At 36.7% G+C, this 25,913-nt stretch overlaps 3 protein-coding genes across 4 annotated transcripts in view; 1 reads left to right on the forward strand and 2 right to left on the reverse strand.

The window, feature by feature from the left end:
• The window catches only part of LOC306854667 (chemokine-like protein TAFA-1), a 159,113-nt gene extending 153,685 nt beyond the window's left edge, over positions 1-5,428 (reverse strand). The window contains exons 1-2 of the mRNA XM_079392863.1: positions 4,960-5,428; positions 2,980-3,117 (exon numbers count right to left, since the gene is read on the reverse strand). Of these exons, the coding sequence (XP_079248989.1) occupies positions 2,980-3,103 (124 nt within the window). The 5' untranslated portion in view covers positions 3,104-3,117; positions 4,960-5,428. The remainder of the gene's footprint in view (positions 1-2,979; positions 3,118-4,959) is intronic.
• A 3,956-nt stretch (positions 5,429-9,384) lies between these two features.
• LOC306854670 (uncharacterized protein) lies at positions 9,385-15,175 on the forward strand. 2 transcript variants are annotated; one of them, XM_079392866.1, is made up of 17 exons: positions 9,385-9,640; positions 10,050-10,113; positions 10,275-10,422; positions 10,623-10,673; positions 10,796-11,176; positions 11,350-11,451; positions 11,577-11,809; positions 11,888-12,066; positions 12,165-12,255; positions 12,375-12,722; positions 12,799-12,916; positions 13,023-13,114; positions 13,267-13,381; positions 13,500-13,595; positions 13,686-13,853; positions 14,422-14,589; positions 14,684-15,175. In XM_079392866.1, the coding sequence occupies exons 2-17, from the start codon at positions 10,051-10,053 to the stop codon at positions 14,902-14,904; spliced, it is 2,574 nt and encodes an 857-aa protein (XP_079248992.1). In that variant the 5' UTR covers positions 9,385-9,640; position 10,050; the 3' UTR covers positions 14,905-15,175. The 2 variants fall into 2 exon arrangements, with proteins under 2 accessions (XP_079248992.1, XP_079248993.1); XM_079392867.1 differs by having other exon boundaries at positions 9,426-9,636.
• Positions 15,176-18,230: 3,055 nt separating this feature from the next.
• On the reverse strand, positions 18,231-23,096 carry LOC306854810 (uncharacterized protein). The gene is made up of 9 exons (XM_079393038.1): positions 23,037-23,096; positions 22,410-22,489; positions 22,184-22,318; positions 21,639-21,801; positions 20,950-21,490; positions 20,372-20,436; positions 19,151-19,218; positions 18,482-18,525; positions 18,231-18,393 (listed from the first exon to the last, which is right to left on the reverse strand). The coding sequence occupies exons 2-9, from the start codon at positions 22,482-22,484 to the stop codon at positions 18,327-18,329; spliced, it is 1,158 nt and encodes a 385-aa protein (XP_079249164.1). The 5' UTR covers positions 22,485-22,489; positions 23,037-23,096; the 3' UTR covers positions 18,231-18,326.
• Between the last annotated feature and the right edge of the window lie 2,817 nt (positions 23,097-25,913).

Here is a 25,913-nt window from a genome sequence, read left to right on the forward strand (position 1 = left end):
CTTGATTATGGAAATACAATTGCTCCCGGTAACACGGACACACTTCTGTCTAACCCACAGAGTAATATGGTGCTGTTCTCTCCTATCTGGATTTTGAAGCATTTTTTGGCATTGGTATAAAGTGTTTGTCCTGGAATATCATCGGTGGGGGTGTTTCACAGTTAAATAAATGATGACAGCTTTTCAAAATGAATCATGCTCTGCTTTCCTTTACTCAGTCTCATTTTTAATCTTGGATACTTTTTTTAATAGGCTTTGATTGCTGGATAATAGCACCATGGATAAAAGGAGGGGCAAGAAAAAACATTTCAAAATGTTAAATCTCTCTCCAGGCAATGGAAATCTATTTATATTAAAAGGTCTTCTTAATGAAACTAGATATGGTTTTAGAAATACAAAATCAATTTTAATTTAGGTATTAATGATAGTTTTTTTTAATTCCCAGAAAATTGCTGCAGTCCAAGTGATTATTTCAATGACAAGCCTTTGTATTATCAAATTCTTATGACTAAGTGCTTTTTTTATTTTCTAAAACTTTAGAACTGCACACACGGGTGGAGATCAAAGAAATGAAAGTTGTAAGAAAGAATCATATAATAAACAAAATAAGAAAATAAATAATTATAAAAGAATTTTCAAAAATATAAAAAGACACAAAAGTAGAGTAAAAACAGACAAGTTTATTTTTCTTGTCAAAAGTCTTGCTTCACATTTGTCAAGAAGAGCAGATATCTTGAAATCAGCTTCATCAAAACTCTCCATCCAAAAAGTTACTGCAATTTAAGATATTCTCTGACATTCGATACAGTTTTAAAGTCAGTTGAGATGGAAGAAGCCAGGAGGTAATACCGAAGGATAGCCAATGATGTCTGCAGACCTGACATCAAGAAAGATCATTATCAATACTGCCGATACACCAAGCTTTAGATGTTTGTTGATTCAGTTAGCTACAAAACAGGGCTTTTGAGGAAAGGCTTGAGGAGCTCAGTGACATCTAATTAGCCCGTTCCATGTCTTTGCACCTTTGCCATAATAAAGGACCTAAATAAAAAGACTCCATTAAACCAGGTTCATCTAACAGATGCAGTATTAAGCCCAAAGTATACTTTGTTGTATGCGTACAGTCGAACGTGTAGCCTTTCAAAGTATACTCCATCTGAAAGCTTCATCCATGTCCAGCGTCTGCTCTACTTTTCCCCATATGTTATGGCCGATAAATAATTTTTCTTGTACTCTTTTAAACCAAACCAGGGCTATCTTATTCCCTCTCGCTCACAAGCGCTTGTCAATGCAAGCATCTGTTGTTACTGCAGTCCCTGCTATTTTGTTGTAGTTCCACCTCTTTTCAGTTTCGTTTTCTACTATGAAACAACCGAACACGATAGTGTTTCCACCTTGTGGAACAACTGATTACTGCAAAACAAATTCATAACTATAAGCGTAGACAAAGATTTCATACTTTGAATTATGATTCAGTCACAAACAAGGTCTCACTAAGAACTGAATCTGTTACTGAATCATTTTAATGTGAAAATGTCACTGCGGTATTTTTTACATAAAAAGAACATGAATTTTGGTACCACCATGATGGTCCAACAAAAGTTGCAGTTTGAACAAGTAATGTTTTCACAGTAAACATGTGTTTAGGTTCAGTTTTTTCCTAAACAAACATGTGCCAAACCATGAGCACTTTAGCAAAAGCAGATGAAAGATCTTCAGCTGCTGCTATATGGATGCGTGCGAGCATGGGAGAGTGTTTAAAAGCTACAAACCACCATTACCAAGGCCTTCTTGACCTTCCTAACACCAGAGATGTGATTTCTCACACACGTTTTTGTCTAACTTTTTCATATACCGCAGAGTAGGGTGGGGGATGATTTCTTTTTGTTGTTCAGCCGACCCCTTCAATAATTCAGGGAACACTTACTATAGGGCACGCTCTTCTTTGTACATCTCTGGCACCGTGCTCTGCTGGGCCGGATAAAAACCTGGAAGCATGGTGTTAAAAATTCATCTGGGTCTTTCTGACGTTCATCGCACTTTTCTCTCCTTGTTTTGGATTAATGTGTTTGAAGAGCTGTCTGAGATGTGAAACTCTCTCACATGTGTAAGGCATCTTATAAGATGGTAAACATTAAAAATAAATGAATAAAATTTGCAATAAATCAGGTGCGAATCAGCTATACTAGGTCTCCTGGTGTGCTCCTTTTTTAAAATCGATAGTAATGAAGTAACAAACACATTTGCTTTTATTATAAGGACATTTATAAGGACAAGACATTGCAAATATTTAATGAGCATGCGGTGATCTAACTCGCACAGCATTAAATTGCTTTGGAGTTCTTTGTAGCCTTGCTCCGCTGCTGAAAGTATGCCACAATCGCTTCCATTTGCATACTTAGTGTTGAAGAGAGACCCACCTTGCTGTCTCTCTTCCCGTCGGCCCTCATAGCGAAACACTACTTAATTGCCAAATACTTCCATAGAGCAGTCGATAGATGTAAATTGTCATTTCCACCAGAGCCTCTGTGATCAAAGCTGCTCATATTCACAGCATGCTGATAGGAGAGTTTAGCCTCAAGCCTGTCTCGCACACACATACACACACATGGAAGATTGCAGTCTGGGTAACTCGCGATGCGAAACCCTTTACAAGCCACTCGTTGAAAGCAAAAACAAAGCGTCTTGAGCTGGATTTCTACATAAATCTCTTTTCATGACCGAGGTGGGGAACAAGAAGAAGATAAGATACCAATCACAAAGTTTCATAAGCACCGCAATGAGCGCTTTATAGATTTAAGATCACTTTTATGCAAATCTGATTGATAAAGTCAATACATACTCATCTCGATCTCAAAACACGGGCGTCCCCAAACAGAACATCTACAACACTTGGACTTCCACAATCAGCAGGGTTAAACACTTGTTAAACGCACTGATTCAGTGACAAAGAACATATTGTTTAAACGAAACACTGACCCAGTATCTGTATGGCGTTGCGGCCCGGGCGGGTCACATGATGCTGTTGGATGGTCTCGTACAAAGTGGCGTGGCACAGCAGTAAGCAGCTAACACTTATCCACAGACACAGGAGCCAGGACATGGCAGGAGCACCGGCTGAAGAGAAAAGACATCAAAGACAGAAAATAAAAGCAGGATGTTTATTCTATATGACAGACAACTACATGCACGCGCTATTTCAGCCCTCAGCATTACTGAATATTCTGCCGTTAACAAGCATTATTTCACACTGTAAATTTATTTAAAGTCAATATAATATAAAAGTGGCAATGCGGTTTGAAATCAGCAGGTATAGTGAAATATGACCACTGACTGATCACTAGATAGTCTTAAAACTACACGAATTAATCTTAAGGGAATTTTTTTGCAGTACTTTATGGTGAGTCCTTTCATAACTAGTGTATAACCTTGGATTGATCAGCACTGCGAGACAGGAAGACAAACCATATAGGTTCATTTATTTCTGCTTTCTCATATAATGACACAGTTTTTGGGTCAAAACATATGGTATCCAATAATATCAACCAAAACAATAAACAATAATTGACAGTATAGACAAATGTGCAGTGATGAGCCAAAATCCTCAATATAGAACCTCTTGAAATGTTTAAACGAGTCCAAGTTTTCTCCAACTTTAAATTTGTAAGACAAAGACTGACATATGTATTGCTATTAACACTTAAATTACACCTCGGCTCATCTTCTAACTAAAAATGACAAAATCGCCCTCACTTTAAATGGCAAACAGTGTTTAATTAATGGATGGCACATCTGAGTTCTCCTGCACTCTTCAAGCTGACAGGCAGGAGCATCAGTCAGTGTACCCTCAAATGACATTGAAATTTCCAATGAATATTCATCAAGCCCCAAAATTAAGCATATAATTATTAACAGCACATTGTAATCCCCTTTGCTCCACTAAAGCCTCCTTAATCCACAGTTTTGTGGAAATGTGAACTGTTCCCAGAGGAGAGTTATTCTTTCCCTGGCTGGCAAACTGCCTTAAAAACTTCAACTGTCTTCTTCAACACTATAAAAGAAGATTTTGCACATGCAATCAACTCTATTGACATGCAACAGAGAAAGATTATCTTTAAGCAAAATAATCAGCCTTGGACTTTAGAAGGTCACATAAACCTCAACACCGACGCAATGTATTCTATTGCAGATCTTTCATTTTCCAGGTAATATAAGTCACTTCTCTATGAGATGGTGGTTGGCAGGTTACTGAGAGCAGCTTGGGGATTCGGTGCTCGCAGCTACTGTATAATTAATGCACTGACCTGACAAATCATCTGTTTGGATGCTTTTACATGTTTTACTTTATGGTCCGCATGCTCATCACCGTCCTCTGACACACCTGGACACGATCACTGCAAGATATTACGTACTCTACACAATTCAGATGAAGTGCCTATACATTTTTGAGGGTAGAAATAAATAAATACATGTTTTAATAAATTGTATTATTTTCTAATATGAATAATAATAATTATTATTAATATACAATTTATGTGTGGCTTCACACATATTATTCTGAGGGAAAAAAAGTAAGAAATATTGTCTATATAGCCTACTCTATTTGTTCTTGGACTGTATTGCATCTGTTATTATTACAAAATACAGCTTGAGTGTGTTATTGAATGTAAAATATTGTCCATCATATGTTCACTTATCAGCACTGAGCTTAGAAAGGACTGGCAGGAAAATCCTATAAGATCATCTGATCTGCACCGTAGTGAAACTGTCAACTCTTAGCATCTTTTATTAGCACGTAGGCAAATTATCACATAATACATGCTTAAAAGTGGTCAAGTTTTCTGCTTCAAAGATGCACACACCTGCTGGCTTTCCAGTCATTCTTGCGAACTGACTTCCCGTAGATTTTTTTTTTCGCATCCTCCCATGACAGAACTATCACATTAAACAATCACTGACCTGTGAGATACCGTGAGGAGAACGTTAAAGAAACGTGCCGTCAGAGCTGTTCATCCAATATCCTTAGCAAATAGTCATAAATCCATCCATGCTCTCGGGAAAGAGCTTCCCAGCAAAACTTCCTGTTCAGATCTGCGGGTCAGAGGGGGGATGAGGAGACTTTTGTTCCCGCTCCTGCCCTTGATCCCCTCTTCTGTTGTAAGTCCTCCTGGCTGCAATCCACCGAACACAGTCAGGCACCCGACAACAGAAACTCCGTCACAGCTGTGAAAGGCTGTCAGAAACTAGCTGGGATTTGAGGGACGAGAGGCTTGTCATGTCACCTTTAAATCACCAGAAAAGCAACCACTTCCTCCTGTTTCTCAGCCTCCTCACGCCTCTCTCTGAAGGTGAAGCTTCTTTGGGGGATAACAAGATAATTTGCCTCTTCACTTTTTGGTCTTGCACATGCAACGGCACTTCTATTTCTTTCTCTCTCTCTCTCTCTCTCTCTCTCTCTCGTGCGCTCGCTCTCTCCTCTCAGCTCTTCTCTCTCATTGAGAAGCCACTCAGTACGAGTCTCTCCTCTTCCCAGTGTACTGATTGGTGTGCACACACATGTGTGAGTGCAGGCGTGCTTGTGTGTATGACAATACCGCCTCGCGAGTGGGAGAGCGAGACGCATCAGACATCTTAAAGCAAGACTACCCACTGTAGCCGAACAGAAAGACACCTATACAGATGATCTAACCTTGTATGCGTGTGGATTCTGCGTGCAACTGCAGCCTGGAAAGAAGACAGACAAGATGGTTTAATTTCACAATATGCTTCCTCAGTTCTTCAGATTTTGGAGGGTTTGAACAAAGAGACTGAAATATGCTCAGAGCAACACGCTTTTAATAGAAGGGTGTCTGCAGCTGCGTTTGCAATCATCTCATTATTCTGAAATTGCTGCTGTGTTTCTTTGCCTGTTTGTACAATCTAAATGGCTCTTTGTGTTGCGCGTGGCTCTGCTGGTTGTTGAGTGTTGCCAGAATAAAGTTGCAGCTGGCACGCCTGGCACACAGAAACAGTCGTCCCCTTTATGTGTGCTGACGCTGTTGTGGGAATTCAGTCGTTTTTATTATCCAAGATGATTTTTAGATAATAAAAATTGATAAATAAAATAAAATTACAATAAGAAATATGTGTGTGTGTGTGTGTGTGTGTGTATAGTACATACAAGTAATATGCGTCAGTGTGTACACATGCATACACATATATATATATATATATATATATATATATATATATATATATATATATATACATATTAATATAGAGTTTAAATTATACATCCTTTTATATACAATTATATTTATCTAAATATTTACTTATTTAATTTTAATCAGATATTCTATATTATATATATTCCTATATATGTATACACACACACACACACACACATATATATATACATAGCAGATGGCCCTGATACAGAATAATGTGGTTAGAAAAGTATCATATGAATAATAGAATGTATAGAGTTTAAGTAAGTTAGAAAGGCAAAATGATACACACACACGCACACATTTATATATATTTATGACTTTTCATATTACTTTTCTAACCAAATATATATTGTATTAGCAACAGAAACCACTGTCTCTCAGGGGCCAACTGGGATACGAAATGTAGGCAAACCAAATCTCTTGAAATTTTACAGGCGTGTGCTGAGGCAGTCCTGTCAAGATCTATTCCTTCTTTCTTGACACGACTGACTACATCGTGACATTTCAGTGACAGTAAAGCTGACAAATGCTGCATAGAGCAGCTGGAGCGGAGAACCTGCACACGCTGTCGTCACATGAATATCTAAGGGCTAAAAAAATATGTGTGAGAGCGATGCGTGAGTGTAGATGAGCGAATCGAGATCGGACAGATAAAGCATTTGACTTCCCCAACTGATGCTTAAATCTGAGATTCATTTCTGATGGTAGGAACATGGTTCTACTTGAGCGCAGACAGTGAGCCTAGCCAAAGGGTGTTTCTGAGACGCTCGATGGTCTCCACGTGCAAGACTGCCAAGACTGGGATCGCAGGCTGGAGTGGAGCAACTGTTGTTAAGGGGTACAGGGGAAAAATACAGTGTAACGAAACAGTGAAAGGCAGATATTTATTACTTTCTCAGTAAGATGCCCTAAAGAGACCAAGGGACTGGTTACCTGCTGAGGTAATTGGCCCCTGTGTAAGTGTAACTGTTAACAAGGCATTTCTGCATGTACACTAGTGGCTGATGATGTGTTTCTCCAAATCGCATGGTAATGGCTTCAGAATGTCTATAAACTGTCTTTGTGAAAAAAAAGATCTAAAAATACTGTTACACGTGTTTTAGTTCTCATCTGTTTACATTCACTTAAAGGGATAGTTCACTCAAAAATAACAATTCTGTTCGCATCACCCTGGCGCCATTTTGGAGAGTATCGCATACACAAACAACATATGCAACGTATCCGGGTACGGTGCTGCTGACACAGACACAGTATGATGATATAATGATGTATTTTTGTGATTATTGGTTGGTAAATGTGAAAGAGAAGTCAATTTCGGCTTCAAACAACCTTTTCTGCAGTGGAAATGCACGGAACGGTTCGAGAACGGACACAGGCTGGGAACCCGCACCAGGATCACTGTTCTCTGTGCTTCATCTTGCGCTTCAGATGTGTGTGCAGCATGGAAACAGTGTGCAAGTTCTTTCCCCTCCTGCACTTTAATAGTTTAAAATCACATTAAAATGTGAATGCAGGAATCGTTTAACTGAATAGAAATGCACGCGTCTTATCAAATACCCGGTTCTTGGAAATTTTGAACTGGTTCTAAAATGGAACAAGTTCTCAATACCCAACCCTATCTATAACATGGCTAAAAAAGAACCGAAAAGGAGCAACCATCAATGGAAGAACAAATTTTGTTATGTGGCTTCCAGTCTCGACAGCTCCATTGATGAGAACAATCTAGTTTTGACAAGCTGACATGGTGTGAGCAAAAAGGCAACTGTGAGTAATGAGGAAAAAGTTTATGAGTCCCTGTGAACTTTGAGCACAGACCTTGAATTTTATTATGGCCGCCCTGTTGACCACTGCTTTAATCAGAGCATTAGAGCCATAATGTAATGGCCGTGACTCAGCAAAATACTGCCGCTAAAGATGAAGGACTTAATGGCATGGACAAGAAGCACAGAATGTGACAAAATGAGTATAATTTGTAACTAATGCACTGCCACAAAAGCACAATGAAGGGGAGAAGGTGGAATTAAGGCAGCAGGGTTAAAAAAAAATCTGAATTAGCTTAGATGAATGCATTAGCATTTGACTAGATGTGCTTTTAAAACTCCTTTTGTGCTGGCTGTCTTCATGAAAATGTTTGGCTTATGAATATGGCTTGTGTTTATTTTAGGCGCTTCAAAATCACATTTGTGTTCTGTCAATGTTGTGTGCCACTAAAAACTTGAAACACATCTTTCTCAAAACATCTTTATATGCCTCTAAGGACGACTTAAAAGAAAAATCATCCAATTAGCAGTTTCTCACGGCGATTATGTATGTTTACGACAGCGATGCCGTTCCGCGTCTCATTGTTTTGTCATCTGGGGTTAGGTTTTCTCATTTATGACTTTTTTTTGCATCTTGAGGTTTTCGTTTTGAGACGCCACTGGCTTTATCGTTACTGTAGCTTTCACTCTCTACCCTTCCTTTAGTCTCTCTTCTCTTGGGCTCCTAATATCTCCAAGCATCTGTCGCCGCTGTCCATGCCAACCCAGTCTCTTACTACTGCGTATCTATACAACGAGTTTGCATTTTCATTCGGCGTAGTATTTACACGCCAAAGTCACATTTTTCGTTCACACTGCACGCAAAGCCCTCCCGTTACGCTTCCATTGCTGGAAAACGCGTAAGCATTGTACGCAGTGAATGTATTATTGTCAACGTCATCACCATCGTCCCGCCCCTTCAATCATAGTCAAGATTTATGTTTTTGTTTGTGATTGTATTTGGAATAGTACAAGTATTAACTAGTAATAATGATGATGATGATGATGATGAATATATAAAGTGGTTTTTAGCTCTTCGCTGATTCAGGACCCACCCACTCCAGCTCGGAACCAATCAAATCGTTTAGCGTCTCATCATTATCCGGCGAGTATTCTCCAGTTCATCACGTCATCACCATCGTCCCGCCCCTTCAATCATAGTCAAGATTTATGTTTTTGTTTGTGATTGTATTTGGAATAGTACAAGTATTAACTAGTAATAATGATGATGATGATGATGAATATATAAAGTGGTTTTTAGCTCTTCGCTGATTCAGGACCCACCCACTCCAGCACGGAACCAATCAAATCGTTTAGCGTCTCATCATTATCCGGCGAGTATTCTCCAGTTCATCACGTCATCACCATCGTCCCGCCCCTTCAATCATAGTCAAGATTTATGTTTTTGTTTGTGATTGTATTTGGAATAGTACAAGTATTAACTAGTAATAATGATGATGATGATGAATATATAAAGTGGTTTTTAGCTCTTCGCTGATTCAGGACCCACCCACTCCAGCTCGGAACCAATCAAATCGTTTAGCGTCTCATCATTATCCCGCGAGTATTCTCCAGTTCATCTCGTGCGACCTCGTGCATCGTCGAAGCTGTCAATCAGCACAACACAAGCAGGTATTTAGACAAAAATATGAACAAATAAATAAATATTGTAAATGCAAGTGCTAATAGGATTTCTAATGCGTGTCAATGCTGTCAGCATCAAACGTTATTATTCTCTTAAGTGAGCGTGCACTTGTAGGCCCACAGTGTTGCCACGCGGTGTCTGTTTAAAATCATTTTCATTAAATGTATTAGAATAAAATTAGTGTAAGGGTCATCTGTGCGCAAAGATTACTTTTTATTGATTCATCATATGTATTTGGTTACATTATGATGAGATCACATTACTTGTGCATGCCAGGCATTACGTGTCGATCACAGATATGTAGATTAATCTCATTGTAACCCTGGCTTAGAACAACTTGTTTTTTAATTATTATTATTTATTTTTTTTTCCTCCCTATTTTACATGTTCAAGCAGAATGTCCAGAGGCTCTTTGGAAGCAGCACATCTTCTTGGAGATGTGTTTCTTGATCATATGCCGGTAATTTTAGAAATTGTATCTTAAATAATAATTTACTTTGACTTATTTTTCTCTGTCAAATAATTTAAAGAAAGCTACAGATGATTAATTATATAGGCTAATATATTATTCATGTAAGTGTAAACTACTTTAAAAACCTGTAAAATATATTTGCAATTTAGAAAGAGGAAAATAATCAAGCCAAAAGGTCTAAGCCACATCACACGACTGTAAAGTGGAGGAAAAGGGACAAAAATGGGAATGTGGTAAGGCCACTCAGAAGAAAAACTGCAATGAAACCAAATCTGAAAAGAGCGGCCCCTAATCATGGTGAGACAGTTGTGAATTTACAGTTATCATTTAAATGTATTGTTATTTTCAGTTGTGATTTTGTCTTTTCTCCCTATTTGAAAAAATGTTTAGCTATGTGCAGTCTGTTTTAATCTTCAAGTGCACTTATTTACTTACAGAACTAGATATAAAGAACCTTAAAGCATTATTTATGTATTCACATTTTATTTTGTTTAAAGCTCCTACCAGTGAACCTATCCAAGAGGAATTTGTTTATCGAGCAGGAACTGGTAACTGTTTTAAAATAGTTTATTCTGCCAGCTGTAACATAAATAATTGCATGATCATTGTACAATATCTCCATAAAAATGGATTGTATTGTGACTATAACACTGTTTCCCTTTCAATGAAGTCACACTCATTGAAGAATTGGAGCATATCCTTAATGACGACTGTGTTCAGCCTGAAGAGGTGTCTTTGGCCACAGCCTGGCAGAAGCGGCAATCCCTTAGCCATGAAAAATGGCACATTGCAAGGCAGTCCTTGGTTATGAATCTTTTGGAGGCTGAATATGTTCAGGAATGCATCTGCCAACACTGTCTAACTGCTGAGGCGATCGTACGGTGCAGGGACTGTCTACCCAGGCAGTATCTATGCACCCTGTGTGATGGAGATGTCCATCAGCACCTACCTCTTCATAACAGGGAGTCTATGGTCCATGGGTTCTTTAAGCCATTGTGTCCAACCACTGCAGTGAAGAGACATTCTGATTCATTTGAGTTCTCTGAACAAGGTATGCTTTCCATGTGTCCCATCATTCGTCTGAACATTTTAAATGGCTGTTCATTAGTGAAAAAAAATAATAAAGTATTTTTTAATAATATGTGAAATTATATTACATTTGACTTTTTTTATGAATTCTTTGCTGAGGAGTTGTTTATCATTGTTTTGCTTTTACTTTTTTAGTCCGATATCTTCCACTACTTTTGCCAGATAAAATCTGTGCCTGTTCAGAAAGTTCATGCAGAGTGACCAGTGGCAAGCCCATTATTCTAATTAATTTTAATGGTAAGATGTGTTTTCTTTCTCTTCATGAAAAGAACACTTGAAGTAATACAAGAAAACTCGATGCTTGCATGTAATATCTGTTATTAAGAAGTTGAAAGCTGTTGTGATACATCATTTTTTATTAGGACGGTACAATCTCACTCTTCCATCTCTGGAGTGCTCATGCTGTGGGAAAACATGGACAGTGGAACTCCGTAATCTCCTCAAGTCTGGGTACTGGCCAGCCTCTATACATTTTGAGACTGTATATGAGGTTGAACTTTTTAGGTCTTTTCTGGACTTAAAACTATTTGCTCCAGGTCTTTCACGTCAAGCATTTCTTGGAATGCTTGACCGAAGAACAGAGTACAATGGCAGGGTAAATATTCTTATTCAATGTACTGTTTACATGCAATTTATTCCTTAAAGTGATTGATTGGTTTGGTTATTTCAACAGAATGGTAAAATATGTGGAGACACATTCCAGAAAGCCTTTCTGGAATGGACCTTTGCCCAGCATGAGGTTGAGAGGCTTTGTGGTGCCCAACCATTTAAATGTCCTGCTTGCAGTCCATCCATGCATGCAGTCTCAGTGGATGGTAACAGGAAGCTATACAGGTTCCATAATGCACATGGGTATGTATTTTTTATTTTTTTGTAAATTTTATTGTGTTTTATTTTATTTATACTTCTTAACTGCCTATATCATGTTTTTCTTTCTCTATAAAATCAAGGACAGAGAAGGGCTACTTTGATGGCATATTTATAATGAAAGCTGATGATGTTTCCTCCTTTGTGGAATATGTTCATGAAAAGACCAAGCATGTAATAACCCTTAACTTATTTTATAATTTTATGTTTTTATTTATATTTTATAATATTGCATATTCAAGTCCACCTGCCATTATTGAAATATTAATACTAATTTTAATGTAATATCATAGGGCACAGGTAAAGGGGTTTGTGGCTCCTCTCAATGGACAGCAGCAAAGGAGTCAGCGAAAAAGTCAGCCTCAAAGATTGATGAGGAAGGCCTTGAGGTGGCTGTTTGCCGACATGGAGGACTGTTAAAAGCCCTAAATATGTTTAGAGGGGAAATTTTTGCTTATCCCTTGTTCCTTCAAAACACCCTCTCGAAGGAAAATGTGGCATTTTTCTGTTCAGATGTTGCCTGCAAGTACTGGCCATACTTAAAGAGAGTGGTGGGACACTGTCCGGAGCTAAGCCCTTTATTAAATATGCGCCCACTATTATCAGTTATGCATGCCAAAGCACATGAGTGGAGTTGCGAGGTAAGATTCTGTTATTACATATTTTTGGGGTATGGACATTCGCTTTTATTTCAACAGCTTTTATTTTTTTTGGTAGATAAAATGGTCCGGAAGAAATCAAGAGGGAGCTGGTCTTACAATTGGAGAAGAGGTGGAGCAGGTCAACTCCTTCTTGTCGAGAGCAGCAGTCTGCACTAAATATATGTCCAAAGCTGGTGAAGATCTTTCTTTACTACTTATACTACTTTTAACATGTTATTTCTAAGTATAATTTAATCATGACTAACAATATTTTTACTTTGACCACTTGTCTAATAATAGCACGCTCAGACATGCTCACAGTTCTTGCTTCTGCATGGAACAAACGCAAATCTGAAAATCTGGCTAAAAGTTTGTCGCAAAGATACGTTAAGGTATTTTACTGATGCAAATGTGATTTTTTTTTTTTTTTTTTTTTATTATATAAAAAGTATATTTACAATTATTTAGCAATTATTACTATTGCATACTTGTTATGCTATAAACATTTATCAACTTAATTTATAGTGTTTTGATATGTATTTAGACAACCGAAAGGCTGAAAGTGGAAAGAGACAGATTTGCAAGTCTGCAGGCTGAGCTTAATGTCAGCGACGAAAACATTCAGCAGTGGGTCAGTGATGTCCAGCAGTGGGCCGCAGGTAACACATGTTGAAGGGCCTGTTTGAATTTTTAACGTAATTTATTTTCCATTATAAATGTTTTGCACAAGATATCTAATTTGCAAAGTCTAATTTCGACTACATGTTTGACATGTAGTATCAAGAGCGAAGGATGACGCTGGACTTGAGGGCAGAATTCGAGGCCTTTATATCAGCATAAAGCTGAGAAAAAGCAATCTGTACCATCGGACAGGTCAGTTATTATGATGATAAAAATGTAATTCACATAGCTAAGGAATGAACTTGAGTGCTGTAATAATAATGTATGTTGTTGATTTATTAGATAGCAACAAAAGAAGGCACCGAATAAGAAGAAGAATTCATGAAGATAAGTCAACCTTGGCAGCTGCCATTAAAGAATTTAATGAACAGTCAGTCCACCAGCTTCCTTCTGTGGACGAACTCCTCGCAGCGGATCATTTCCAATGGCCATGGGAATGCCCGGACACTAGTAATTAACCTAGAAAATACACAGTGTATTTGATAAACATTGTTTGATGTTAATACAGTTCTCAGTGTTAACCTCTTAACTGTCACCCGTCCCCTCAGTGAAGTTATAGTGAAGTTTACTTCACTATAATGCAAATAAATCCTAATCTAATCATGACTAACTATATATCATTGGAAAGGTCTAAGACTCCTTAATAAATGTTTTACACGTTACAAATTATGTAGGAAAAGTATTTTATGGCTAGAGTGGACCTTAAATATCTACATAATAACAGGAGTTCTGACCTTTGTCACAAAAAGTCTTTCTTTGTTGCCTTTTTCCCTGTCATGCTTTAGAAATCATCATAAATTACATATCAATTGAAAGCTTAAAATCTCAAAATTCCTCCTTTTCAAATCAGACATCGTAATACCATGGAACTGGTGCATTAAAATCATATTACAAAATGTTTTCATTCATTAATTTGATAAAAATGTAAGTTTGGATAGTGCACTTCCACGTCTGTTCAAAAATGGGAGTGACAGTTAAAGGCTTAAAGGTGGTCATTTTAAACCTTAATTAATTGCAGGTAACAGCAGCCTCTCAACTAAGAAGATTTTCTTTGACCGGTTCATGTTGCTTTCCCGACTGAAGGAGGAGGAGCAGATCATTGTGATGGAGGTCAAGCAACACTGGCAATCACTGAAGGAAGCTGAATGTTCCCTGAGGGATCTCTCTGTTAAAATACAAAATAACAGTGAGTAGCCATAACAAAATTCAATAACCAATGCACTGATGGAATTAAAATTTAGGAATAATTTTATTTATGTTTTCATTTCTTTTTTATGTAGACAGTGACTTCGAGCTATCAGAGGGGAGCTCCAACGGACTACTGTGCCTTCTCAAGAGAAAATTGGAAGATCTTCAGTTTCTACAAAATAACGCTAGGATGTTATACAGACAATGTGTTCTGGGACAGGCATCAGACAGCATTCTATTTGAAAACATGTCCGATGAAGAAACTGAGGATGCAAACTATAGTTCTGATGAAACCCAAAGTGATGAAGACTAAACCTGACCATGTAGACTACTGAAGAACAATCATACAACCTCGGTCCCTATTATCTCTTTTCTGTTATTTCAGTCTTTCTTAGCTCTCATGGGACCATGCAGTGTGTAGTAGTGTATATGATGGTGGAGGGGGAGGGGATAATGTTTTGCAGTGTGTACCTACATCTTACATTGATGGAGGATGCGTTTACATATACTGTTGATAAAGTTTCTACATAATACATGTTTTTCCCTACTGTAAGAAAAATAAAATGCTTGTATAGTGATCTACAAAAACAGTCTTGTCTTTTTATCTCCTTGATTTAATCTCTGTTCAGGCAGGTCTTGCATGATAATTCTGCAGTATATAAGAAAATGTATTCCATTCTTTAACAACATTAAGTGCATTAAATGTTACATTATGTCAGGTTTTCCCAGATGGTGTTAAAAAGCTATAAATTAAATTAAAATTAAATGATTTAAAAGACGACATTAAAAAGTATTTCAAAAATATGATTTGTTTATCTTTGTCATGTGACCATTTGATAGACATTAGAGTATAAAACTTATTGACTTATTTTTATCATTGATATAATTTATTAACTAAAAATCTTAGAGCTTCAAGCAAATTTGTTAGGTTAAAGAGCTTCAACTGTCAAACATTTTAGAGAATCCCTGCATTACATGTAAATATTAAATCACATGAATTTGTACATTTTAATGTGTTTAAAAGACAAAAAGCTTTCCAAAGAGAGTTATACATGGTTAAATAACCCACTGAATGATATTCATATAATAATGTTTCTATCAGGAGTTAATTAGATATGCAATGTTGAGAAAACACTTGTTAAAAGTAAAATGTTTTCTGTAAATTCAGTGATCAAATACTGTGTTTTGCTTAGTTTTCAGTGATAGACACATGACTAGTGGCTAGTCTGTGAGTGCTATTCCACAAAGAGTAGGCCTCAGAATGTAAATAGAACAATCAGAATGTAGGCTTTTTCAGAAAAATAAATAAATTATATATATATATATATATATATATATTTAAAATACAAAAAGTATGGATAATTTAAAAACTATGCTTTTAAAAAGTAATTTTAAAATGTAATATAATCTAATTACAAGTAGGCCTGCATAATTTCTGGAAATCTGATTACATAATCCATAAAAAATATGTACAACAATTGCATTTTAGGTAATAGTACAAATCTCTACATATATAGTTTACATATACATCTTGTGCCACAATCAAGAATCTTGAATTAGCATTTCATTAAATGTCTTGGGTTAGGGTTAGGGTTAGAGCTGTCCTAACGTAAGTAACCAGGAAAATGTCAAAATGTACCCGGAAAGTGGCCTATTTCATCAATGTTTATAAATACATAAACCTAATCAGTTCAAGTAAGCATATCAGTAAGCAAATAATGTTGTATGCTATAAATTACTCAATCAATGCTTCATTAAAATTATTACTAAATTAGTACAAAATCAGCCTGTAAAGACCAGTTGTGTTTATTTGAATCATTACTTATTTATATTGTGGTGATTATTAAATTATAAAATACAATGACACTTGTTCCTTTTGACCTGAAGAATGAGAAAACATTTGAGGACAAGCAGGGCCCCACACTGGATAAAGATGATGAGGCTCCTCTTTTATCAAAGCCATTCTCTTCCATTGCAGAGTTATCTTGAATCCTCTAGAAATTATTAATAAATTTGACTTTTGAGTCTTAGAGTCTTCTCCTTAGATTTTCCTACAAACTTTGGAATGGTTTTCATGATACTCTGAAGGATCTAGAGTGTCTTTGATATAAACTGAGACTGAAGACTCGTCGTTTTAGACTGGTAAACAAATAAATCATTACAGTAACATTGTTTTTGAGTTCCCTTCATTTTTCTTAAATGTTATGATCTTCCTAATACAAAATTATCTTTTGAACTTCAGTTGCCTTCAAACACTGAGACACTCATTTTGTTGCCCACTACCTCTGATGCTCCCACCACAAACCCTACTTCTTCACCCATCTGCATTGCAAGGTCTTGTGTAGTGTAAGTTCTGTCATCAAAACCTTATTTTTCATTATCATCTGCTTTCATTATATTACCATAAAATTGACTAACAGTTATTTCCTCCTTAGAACTTTTTCTCACCCCATTTGATTTGTTCAGAGGCAATGTGCAGGCACTATTAGTTGATTGTTTATGTTTTGTATTATTAAAAGCATTGTTTGACTATACAGGGTAAATATTTTGCATTTTTAATATGGAATTTACTGTCCTAAATATATTATACAATTATGTTGTAAATGACTGTAAATACAGTTAGTTGTATGTCACTTTTTCTAGATTCAATTCACTGGGCCCATTTGGAGCAATCATTGTCTATGTTCTTATACAACATACCTTAATACCTTGCTATGCCTCACTGCTCCACTCTGATGCCTCGGGAACAGTGGACGGACCAGTCTGTACCACCTCAACTTTAGCACACTCAACCACCAAATTTATTTCTTTCTTTCCTCTCTTCTGCTTTATAATCTAATTATTTACTGAATTATACTATTATTTGAATTATTTTCCCTCGTCCCTCTGTCCTTAATGAAAGGAGGAAAAAAACTATATATAGAGAGGTGTACAACTCATATTCATAATCTCACACCAACACTGCACATAGTTACATGTAAATTTAATTTAATTGTTTGCGCTCTTGTTTTGGCTTAGCTTGTTTGTCAAATTTTCTTTCTATTTACAGCACTGTTTTCTCCTATGTTGTGCTGTTTCTCTGTATGTCCTACTTTGTCCTGTTCTCTTGTTCTAAAGCAAATAAAAAAGAAAGCAGCAAAAGAGATGCAAATGCAGTGCATGATTTTAATTAGAGCATTATCATCCCTTGGGGAAAAAGACAACATACCTTGTGCATCTACTCTAGTGAGAATATGGTTGTTCATATCTATATATTTACTAAACTGACAAGGACTAAGGTTAGTTATTATTTCATTGTGTATATTAGACTGTACACATACACAATAGGCTTATAGTATTAAAAAATGACAATGTAATACAACAAATCACTTTTTTTATTTCCTTGAGCCCTTCTTGATTGTTTTCCTAGTGTTGCTGGGGGGTCCCTCTGTGTGCACCAGTGTTTTCCACACTTCAAGAATAGGCAGCTATGGTTAATCAGGAACTATTGGCTATATTGTGGGTGTCATCTTTGTAAAAGACCGGTCATCTGTTCGGGGTGATTCTCTACCTTTGGCCTGTAGCTGGGATCCTGGATATTTCAGATATTAAAAAAATGTGTTTTTGAAGTTTCAAAAGATATAAATAGAAGACCAAGTTGCACATAGTGAAAACACAAACCTTTATTTGTCCACTACAACAGAAACTTTGAACTCAAATGGACAAACAAACTGTCATTATGTACCGGTAATGTAATTAACACTGACTGAGGGTAATTTGAACATTATCCTCAGGCTCCCAGGTGGGTGGCCATGTCTTCTCACTGAAAAAAAAGAAGTAAAAACAACAACCAATTTGTGAGAACATTACAGTAGTTAATTAAGTTGGCATGTAGGTTTACTTATTCTTACCAGGATGGACATGGCAACCAATGCACCAAGACCTCTTTACGTCCCTATGAATTAGGTGAGAAAAACAGCCAATTACAAAAATCATCATTACATTTCCATCATTACGTTACGTTACTGTGGTACAGCCACATCACAGCTCAAAAATAGAGACAGGGTAGCGACAGGATTCTTACCACTGAAGAACTGCTGTTACCATATTCATAAGCAATGGAAATATACACCTGTACTTTAAATGTTATATAGATTATTTGTTATATTCATAGTACACTACTGTAAAAATTGTTTTACTCCTAATCTTTACAGTAACATACATTTACAATTCTTCATGTTGTTTATTTATTGATTGTGTACTGTGTGTGCTTCTCTTCTACCTTATGCTCTTTTGCACTGCCTTTACTCGTACTGAAATGAGTCCAATATCTTGCATGCAAGAGGTTCAATAAGCGACTAAGAATTCCAGATGTACATTTGCCAAAAAAATACCATATTTAATGTGGGGTTTTTAAAATTACAACAGAGACAAATTTTTGGATACTCATCCATCCGTTTTGGAGCAAAAAACAATTATTTACATTGATAAATGTATTACATTAATTTATTGTAGAGGAAAAGGTCACCGGTATTATTAAACATAACATTAACAGACTGTAGATACAGATTAATGCCAACCTTTCTGAGACGCCACCTAGAAACAAATTCCACAGGAAATGTGTCCAGAGATGCATGGAAAGGACATTCTGTATAAATGTAAAATTTGGTTAGAAGTGAATTAATTACTTAACTTGAACGGAGAACGTATAAAAGTTTAAATGCAAAACAAATATGAAACATTTCAAAATCTAAACAGCACTGAAACAACAAATATAAATATCAATATTGTGAAAACTTTCCAAATAGATAACCTGTAATAGTTTAACAATGCTAAAGAGCTAAACTGGTCTCAAACTCAGTTCTTGGAGGGCCACAGTTCTAGTTTTGCTCCAGTCCTACTTAAACACACCTGATCCAGCTAATCAACGTCTTCAAGATTATTAGGGCGCATTTCCTATTTGCGCATCCTTGTTTCCTTTCCTTGTGTCTTAGCTCACTCCCCCCAGAATATGAGGTAAGGATGTGTAGAAAGAAAATGAGGATGAAAGAATATTTGTAGTTTGGAATATTCTTGATCACTCAAGCATCACTTCAAAGGGATCTGCCCTTATGTTGTTAAAGTTTAAGACATTCATATTAAATATCAATAAAAACAAGATGCCCCATTAAAATATATGACATGTATGATTTATTAAAACTGCAAAGGTAAAATATAAATTATTATGACAGATGTGAAGGTGGAGGAGAAATTATATGTCCGTCAGGTTTGTCGAGGAGAACTTCCGTATAGGATACACCTGTTTTCTTGCTCATAGCTCCTCTGGAAGCTTCCTCATTCCTCGTTCCTTGCCTCCTCAGGTGCAATTAGAGCAGGGGTCAACAAACTTGATCCTGGAGGGGCGGTGTCCTGCAGAGTTTAACTCAACTTGCCTCAACACACCTGCCTGGAATTTTCAAGTATACTTAGCAAGACCTTGATTAGCTGCTTCAGGTGTGTTTACTTAGGATTGGAGCTAAACTCTGCAGGACACCAGCCCTCCAGGACCAAGTATGGTGACCCCTGAATTAGTAGAGAATTCAGATGTCCTTCAAGGTGGCTGAGTTTGATCGGTTTCCGGGTCACAGGATTGAGGACAGGAAAGCAAGGAAATGAGGAAGCATGAATTTGAGTATTATGAGAAGCACCCCTAGAAGCTTCCAAGCAGGAGTTAGCTGGAGTTGGTTGGAGCTAAACTGTGCAGGGCTGTGGACCTCCAGCAACTGAGTTTGAGACCACAGAGCAAAACTGTATTGTATAACCTTCTATGCCTGTGTCTATCTTTTTTTGACGCTTTCTTTTTGCTGCCATGTTGACAGGTGATTTGCTGTGAAGAAAAAAAAAAATTAGCATTAGTTCAAGTGCATGTCAAAGAACAGTTTTCATTGAGCCTGATTTCACATTGTTCCTTGTTCATTGCACTGGCTTTACCCAAATTCCCTTTAAGACAAGTCATTTCACTCAGCAGTCATCTTTGATACACCTCTTGGGCGTCTCCAGTAAGTGCAGATCCTATCTCTTTGAATGGGGAAACTGTTCACTAAGCTTACGATTAAATTTCATGTTTGAAATCACCAATGACATCTCTTACATCTGTCTTATAACGTTCAAATAGAGTTTAAAAAAAGCTTACTTTTCAGACTAAACCAGCCAATGTGCATGCACAGTCATACATGCACGTCTCAGAATACTGTCTATTTCTATAGAAACGGAGCTTCTAATGGCAGCTGGGGTTAATTCTCCATATTGAGCGTTACACTTTCTCCCATTCATAAGTAATAGGAGTGCAGCATTTTCCTATATCTAGAGTCTTTGCTTCACCTCAATTTCTTCTACTCACCAATCTGCCTTTAATACGACTCCCTCCATCTCTCTTCTCTCTTCCATTTCCTCCATCTCAAGTGCATTAAACTTTCTTTTCTCTGCCCGTTTCTTCACCCTCTTTGCCTGTTCAGTCTTTTTTGTCACTTTGTCTCTCTCTTCCTCAACAGGCCTCTCTGGTTCTTCCTCCCTACTTTCTATTTGTTGTTCTTCGATCTGCTCTTCATTTTCCAGTCTTCTCACTTCTATATTGTCCTCCACTACAATGTTCTCTTCATCTTCTACAGTCTCTTTCAAGTCCTGACTTACTTTCTCATCACTTTTGATGAACTCTTGTTCTTTTTCTGGACTTTTGTCTCTCTCTTCCTGAACAGGTCTCTCTGGTTCTTCCTTTCTACTTTCTATCTGTTGTTCTTTTATCTGCTCTTCATCCTCCAGTCTTTCCACTTCTACATTGTTCTCTGAGATAATGTACTCTTCTTCTTCAACAGTTTCTGTCATGTCCTGACTTTCTGCCTCATTACCTTCTGTGACCTCTTGTTCTTTTTCTGGACTTAAACCTTAAAAAAAGTCATGTTAAAATACATTAAATAAAAAACTCTAAAAGAAAGCGCAGTTTAATATAGCAACTTTATAGCTACATAACTTATTTTACACATTAAAATATTTTCACACATTTAATTATTGGTGCTTGCCAATATGTCTTACCCTGTAAAATATGCTCAAAAATTATGAGCATTTTTTCCATCACACCATGTCCCTCAGGTGGGAACTCAAGGGGGCATTGGACCTCTGCTGTCCACTTTTGGGCCTTAGAACATTTCCCCAGGAAAAGAAGAGGGACATATCCAAGAGCTTTAAGCTTTTCCATCTAAAATATAAGAATGACAAACATTACAGATTTTTTAAATGGTTTGTAATAATTCTGAAAACAAACTGTTAAAAAAATCTGTTTAACCTCATGTCACTCCAAACCAACATGTTTTTGTTTTTTTGCAGTTATGTGTCACTTTACCAAATGCTAAATAGCTCTTTTATTTAGAAGAGTTCTGCCCATTTAAATCTGGCACATCAATTTACTTTTTATTTGAACGGTCAGTTTACAAGAATTACAATTTTCGCATGTTTAAGTAATGCATTATGTTTATGTATTTACATGTAAAACATCTTTATATTGTATTGCCTCTTATTTAATTAATTTAATTATTGTAAAGAACAAAGTGTGAGGGATTAGGATGCTGGATTTTGCTTACCATGACATTTAAATTGTCAAGAACTTTTGATTGATTCCGAGACTTAATAGTTGTTTTTGCCCACTGTTGGGCTTGGGCACGAAACTTTGCCAATCGTACTGATTGTCTATGTTTAAAATCAAGCAATTTTCCACACTACAAAAAGAGAAACAGAAATACATTGAGTATTAAAATAAATGCAATACCATATAAAGAACCAGTGTTAGTTACACACAATCACAATCACCTTAACACAGCACCGGTTTCGGCAATTCATCTTGTTCTGGCAGTGGGGGCATTGGCGAACAGTTGAACCTGGCATTTTGACTATACAAAAACAACACAAAATGAATGAATTAGGCAAGACAGACATCACATGTAAAGGTTTAGGCAAATTAAAGATAAATTAATAATTAATAAGTATAGTTTTTCAGAGGTGGGTACCTCTCAAAAACTACATACTTATTAAAGACTAATTTATCTTCATTATCATCAAGAGTTGGCCAAAATAAACGCTGTAACAAAACTTGATGACTGTGCAGACCTGTAAAATCTACATATCTGTGATCGACACGTAATGCCTGGCATGCACAAGTAATGTGATCTCATCATAATGTAACCAAATACATATGATGAATCAATAAAACGTAATCTTTGCGCACAGATGACCCTTACACTAATTTTATTCTAATACATTTAATGAAAATGATTTTAAACAGACACCGCGTGGCAACACTGTGGGCCTACAAGTGCACGCTCACTTAAGAGAATAATAACGTTTGATGCTGACAGCATTGACACGCATTAGAAATCCTATTAGCACTTGCATTTACAATATTTATTTATTTGTTCATATTTTTGTCTAAATACCTGCTTGTGTTGTGCTGATTGACAGCTTCGACGATGCACGAGGTCGCACGAGATGAACTGGAGAATACTCGCGGGATAATGATGAGACGCTAAACGATTTGATTGGTTCCGAGCTGGAGTGGGTGGGTCCTGAATCAGCGAAGAGCTAAAAACCACTTTATATATTCATCATCATCATCATCATTATTACTAGTTAATACTTGTACTATTCCAAATACAATCACAAACAAAAACATAAATCTTGACTATGATTGAAGGGGCGGGACGATGGTGATGACGTGATGAACTGGAGAATACTCGCCGGATAATGATGAGACGCTAAACGATTTGATTGGTTCCGAGCTGGAGTGGGTGGGTCCTGAATCAGCGAAGAGCTAAAAACCACTTTATATATTCATCATCATCATCATCATCATTATTACTAGTTAATACTTGTACTATTCCAAATACAATCACAAACAAAAACATAAATCTTGACTATGATTGAAGGGGCGGGACGATGGTGATGACGTTGACAATAATACATTCACTGCGTACAATGCTTACGCGTTTTCCAGCAATGGAAGCGTAACGGGAGGGCTTTGCGTGCAGTGTGAACGAAAAATGTGACTTTGGCGTGTAAATACTACGCCGAATGAAAATGCAAACTCGTTGTATAGATACGCAGTAGTAAGAGACTGGGTTGTCCATGCCAAGCTGGGCTAGACTAGTCCAAACACCAGGAGCCAGCTGTTTGCAACCAAGCACCACAGATAAATGCTGGTCTGGTCCTGCCACTACCCACAATTTCTGCATGTCACAAATTAGTTGAACAACGCCTTAAAGGGACAGATCAAGCAAATATGTCAATTCTGTCATCATTTACTAACCCTTGTCTCATTATAAACCAGTATAACTTTATTTCTTCTGTGTAACAAATATATTTTGAAAAATATATTGTTTTTATTTGTCTGTTCAATGAAGGTAAATGGGGTCCAATTTTGGACAATGCACATTTTGAGTTCCGCAGAAGAAAGAAAGTTTGGAATGAGATAAGGGTGAGAAAATGACACCAAAATTTTCTTTGAAGGTGGTGACCAAGGTTATATCAAGCACATTAGAACCTAACACGCACTTGGATAGTTATGAGGCTTACTGGGGTATACTTTGTGGAGTGCATGTTTTACAACATCAGATGTCTTCAGAGTGAGATATTCCAAAGCAAGAAGAGGAAGTGCACTCAATGATTCATAAACTTAGTGGGGTGAGTGTCTGAAGCACATATGAAACAATCTTGCTTCGCTTGGAGGTGCCTCAAGGCCAAAAGGGCCTGGAAATGAATTAAGAAAGCAAAAAAAAATAAAAAATGTGCGTGATCCAGACAAAGACAAAATTCATTGCATACATCTGTCAGCTTCTTAAACACAAAATACTGACTTGTCCTTGATTAACCTTTGGCAGAAATCAAAATAAAAATGTTCTTAAATCTTAAAACATCAGACATGGGAGGAAGATCCCACCCAGAAAATTATAAAATGATATTGTCATTAAAACAGATTTACACTGAAGTTTAGTATTCAAACACTGCAAATGTTTGACATTATTACAGTGCCCACAATCCTCTTTTTTGGACATTAAAAGGGGTCCAATCAGGATTTATAAACTGCCCATAACCTCCAGTTTTTTGCTTTGTTTTTCTGAAACAAAATGCTTATACATCTAATATACACGTTTCTGCATTGCTTTGACTCTTCTCTACAGATCCCACCTTCTCGAATAGCATAATTTTTCGAGTACTTTTTAATTACTAACTTCAGTAAAGGTAACACAGGATTCACATCTCACACACAGATCTAACAGATTACAGCATTCACACTAAAAGCTTGAACCATTGTGTTGCGTCCCTTTCACCAAAATCAAAATAACGTTAAAAGCTTTGTGGGTACAATTGCGAATGACTGACTCTCATACCCAAACGAAAATGTATATTCATGGAAGGATTATACAAATATTCCTATGCTTTCATCTCAGGCAAGATTGTCTGCAAAGCTAATGCGTGTCAGTGGCAAATTAAGGAAACCAATTAGAAACACATATTAGACAAAAAACATTGGCCAAGGGAATGAGCTTGTGAGCTACGTAAATTAACTGAATAAGGCTTGTTAATATTAGTTCAGAAACAATATTTATTTTATAATTTTATAAGTAAAAATTAATGTTAATTTCGGCCTAAAACACTGTTTTTTACATTTATCAAGTTGCATAAACGGTATATATACAAGTATACCTAGATAAAAGATTCCTAATTACTATTTTGTTTTAGTTTTTATGATTAAATAGTATTATAGGGACCTCCATTCCGCCTGCCAGTGTCCTCCTTTTTCTTTTTCTTTTTTAAACCCAATATGACCCTAATATTATGTTTGTAACTTTATTAGTCACCTTAAGGGATCTTATGCTAGGGTAAAATGTGAAATTGATTTGCTTGACTGCAGTGTTATGAAGTTGTTTGTCTGTTGTACTGACCTGATTAAAACTCCACAGTAAATATTATGTTCCTGTCTCCTCATTTGAATTTCAATGCAGGAGCTGCACATGGCCCATGAGTTAAGCTAAATTCACCTAAATAGGGTACAAATACCAGTGTATTTGCATGCGATGTCTGCTTTGTTTTACTGCCCAATTTTCAGGCATGGTGTAAATTTGGTAAAAGCACAGACATAATTACAATGGGCAAGTTCATGATAATGAATAATAATGACTTCATCTAAATACAGCACAAAGCATTTTATGCGAATTTCACGAAGAATCCGGTAAGCCCATCTAGGACCCCAAAATGTCAAAAAATCTGTACTCTATCCGGCAGCTGAGTATAAATCCCAAAATGATGTGTGTCGTCTGA

This window comes from Barbus barbus, assembly GCF_936440315.1.
Source record: "Barbus barbus genome assembly, chromosome: 35".
NCBI lineage: Eukaryota > Metazoa > Chordata > Actinopteri > Cypriniformes > Cyprinidae > Barbus > Barbus barbus.

Bases quoted from the DNA above. Each gene is read 5' to 3' on its own strand.
- LOC306854670 (XM_079392866.1), top strand. From the start codon at position 10,051: ATGTCCAGAGGCTCTTTGGAAGCAGCACATCTTCTTGGAGATGTGTTT. The intron at 10,114-10,274 runs GTAATTTTAGAA...TTTGCAATTTAG, and splicing joins TGTTTCTTGATCATATGCCG to AAAGAGGAAAATAATCAAGC. The intron at 12,067-12,164 runs GTATGTATTTTT...TATAAAATCAAG, and splicing joins AGGTTCCATAATGCACATGG to GACAGAGAAGGGCTACTTTG.
- LOC306854810 (XM_079393038.1), bottom strand. From the start codon at position 22,484: ATGCCAGGTTCAACTGTTCGCCAATGCCCCCACTGCCAGAACAAGATG. The intron at 20,437-20,949 runs GTGAGTAGAAGA...TTTTCTTCACAG, and splicing joins GTCGTATTAAAGGCAGATTG to CAAATCACCTGTCAACATGG. The intron at 19,219-20,371 runs GTTATACAATAC...ACATTTATACAG, and splicing joins GATAGACACAGGCATAGAAG to AATGTCCTTTCCATGCATCT.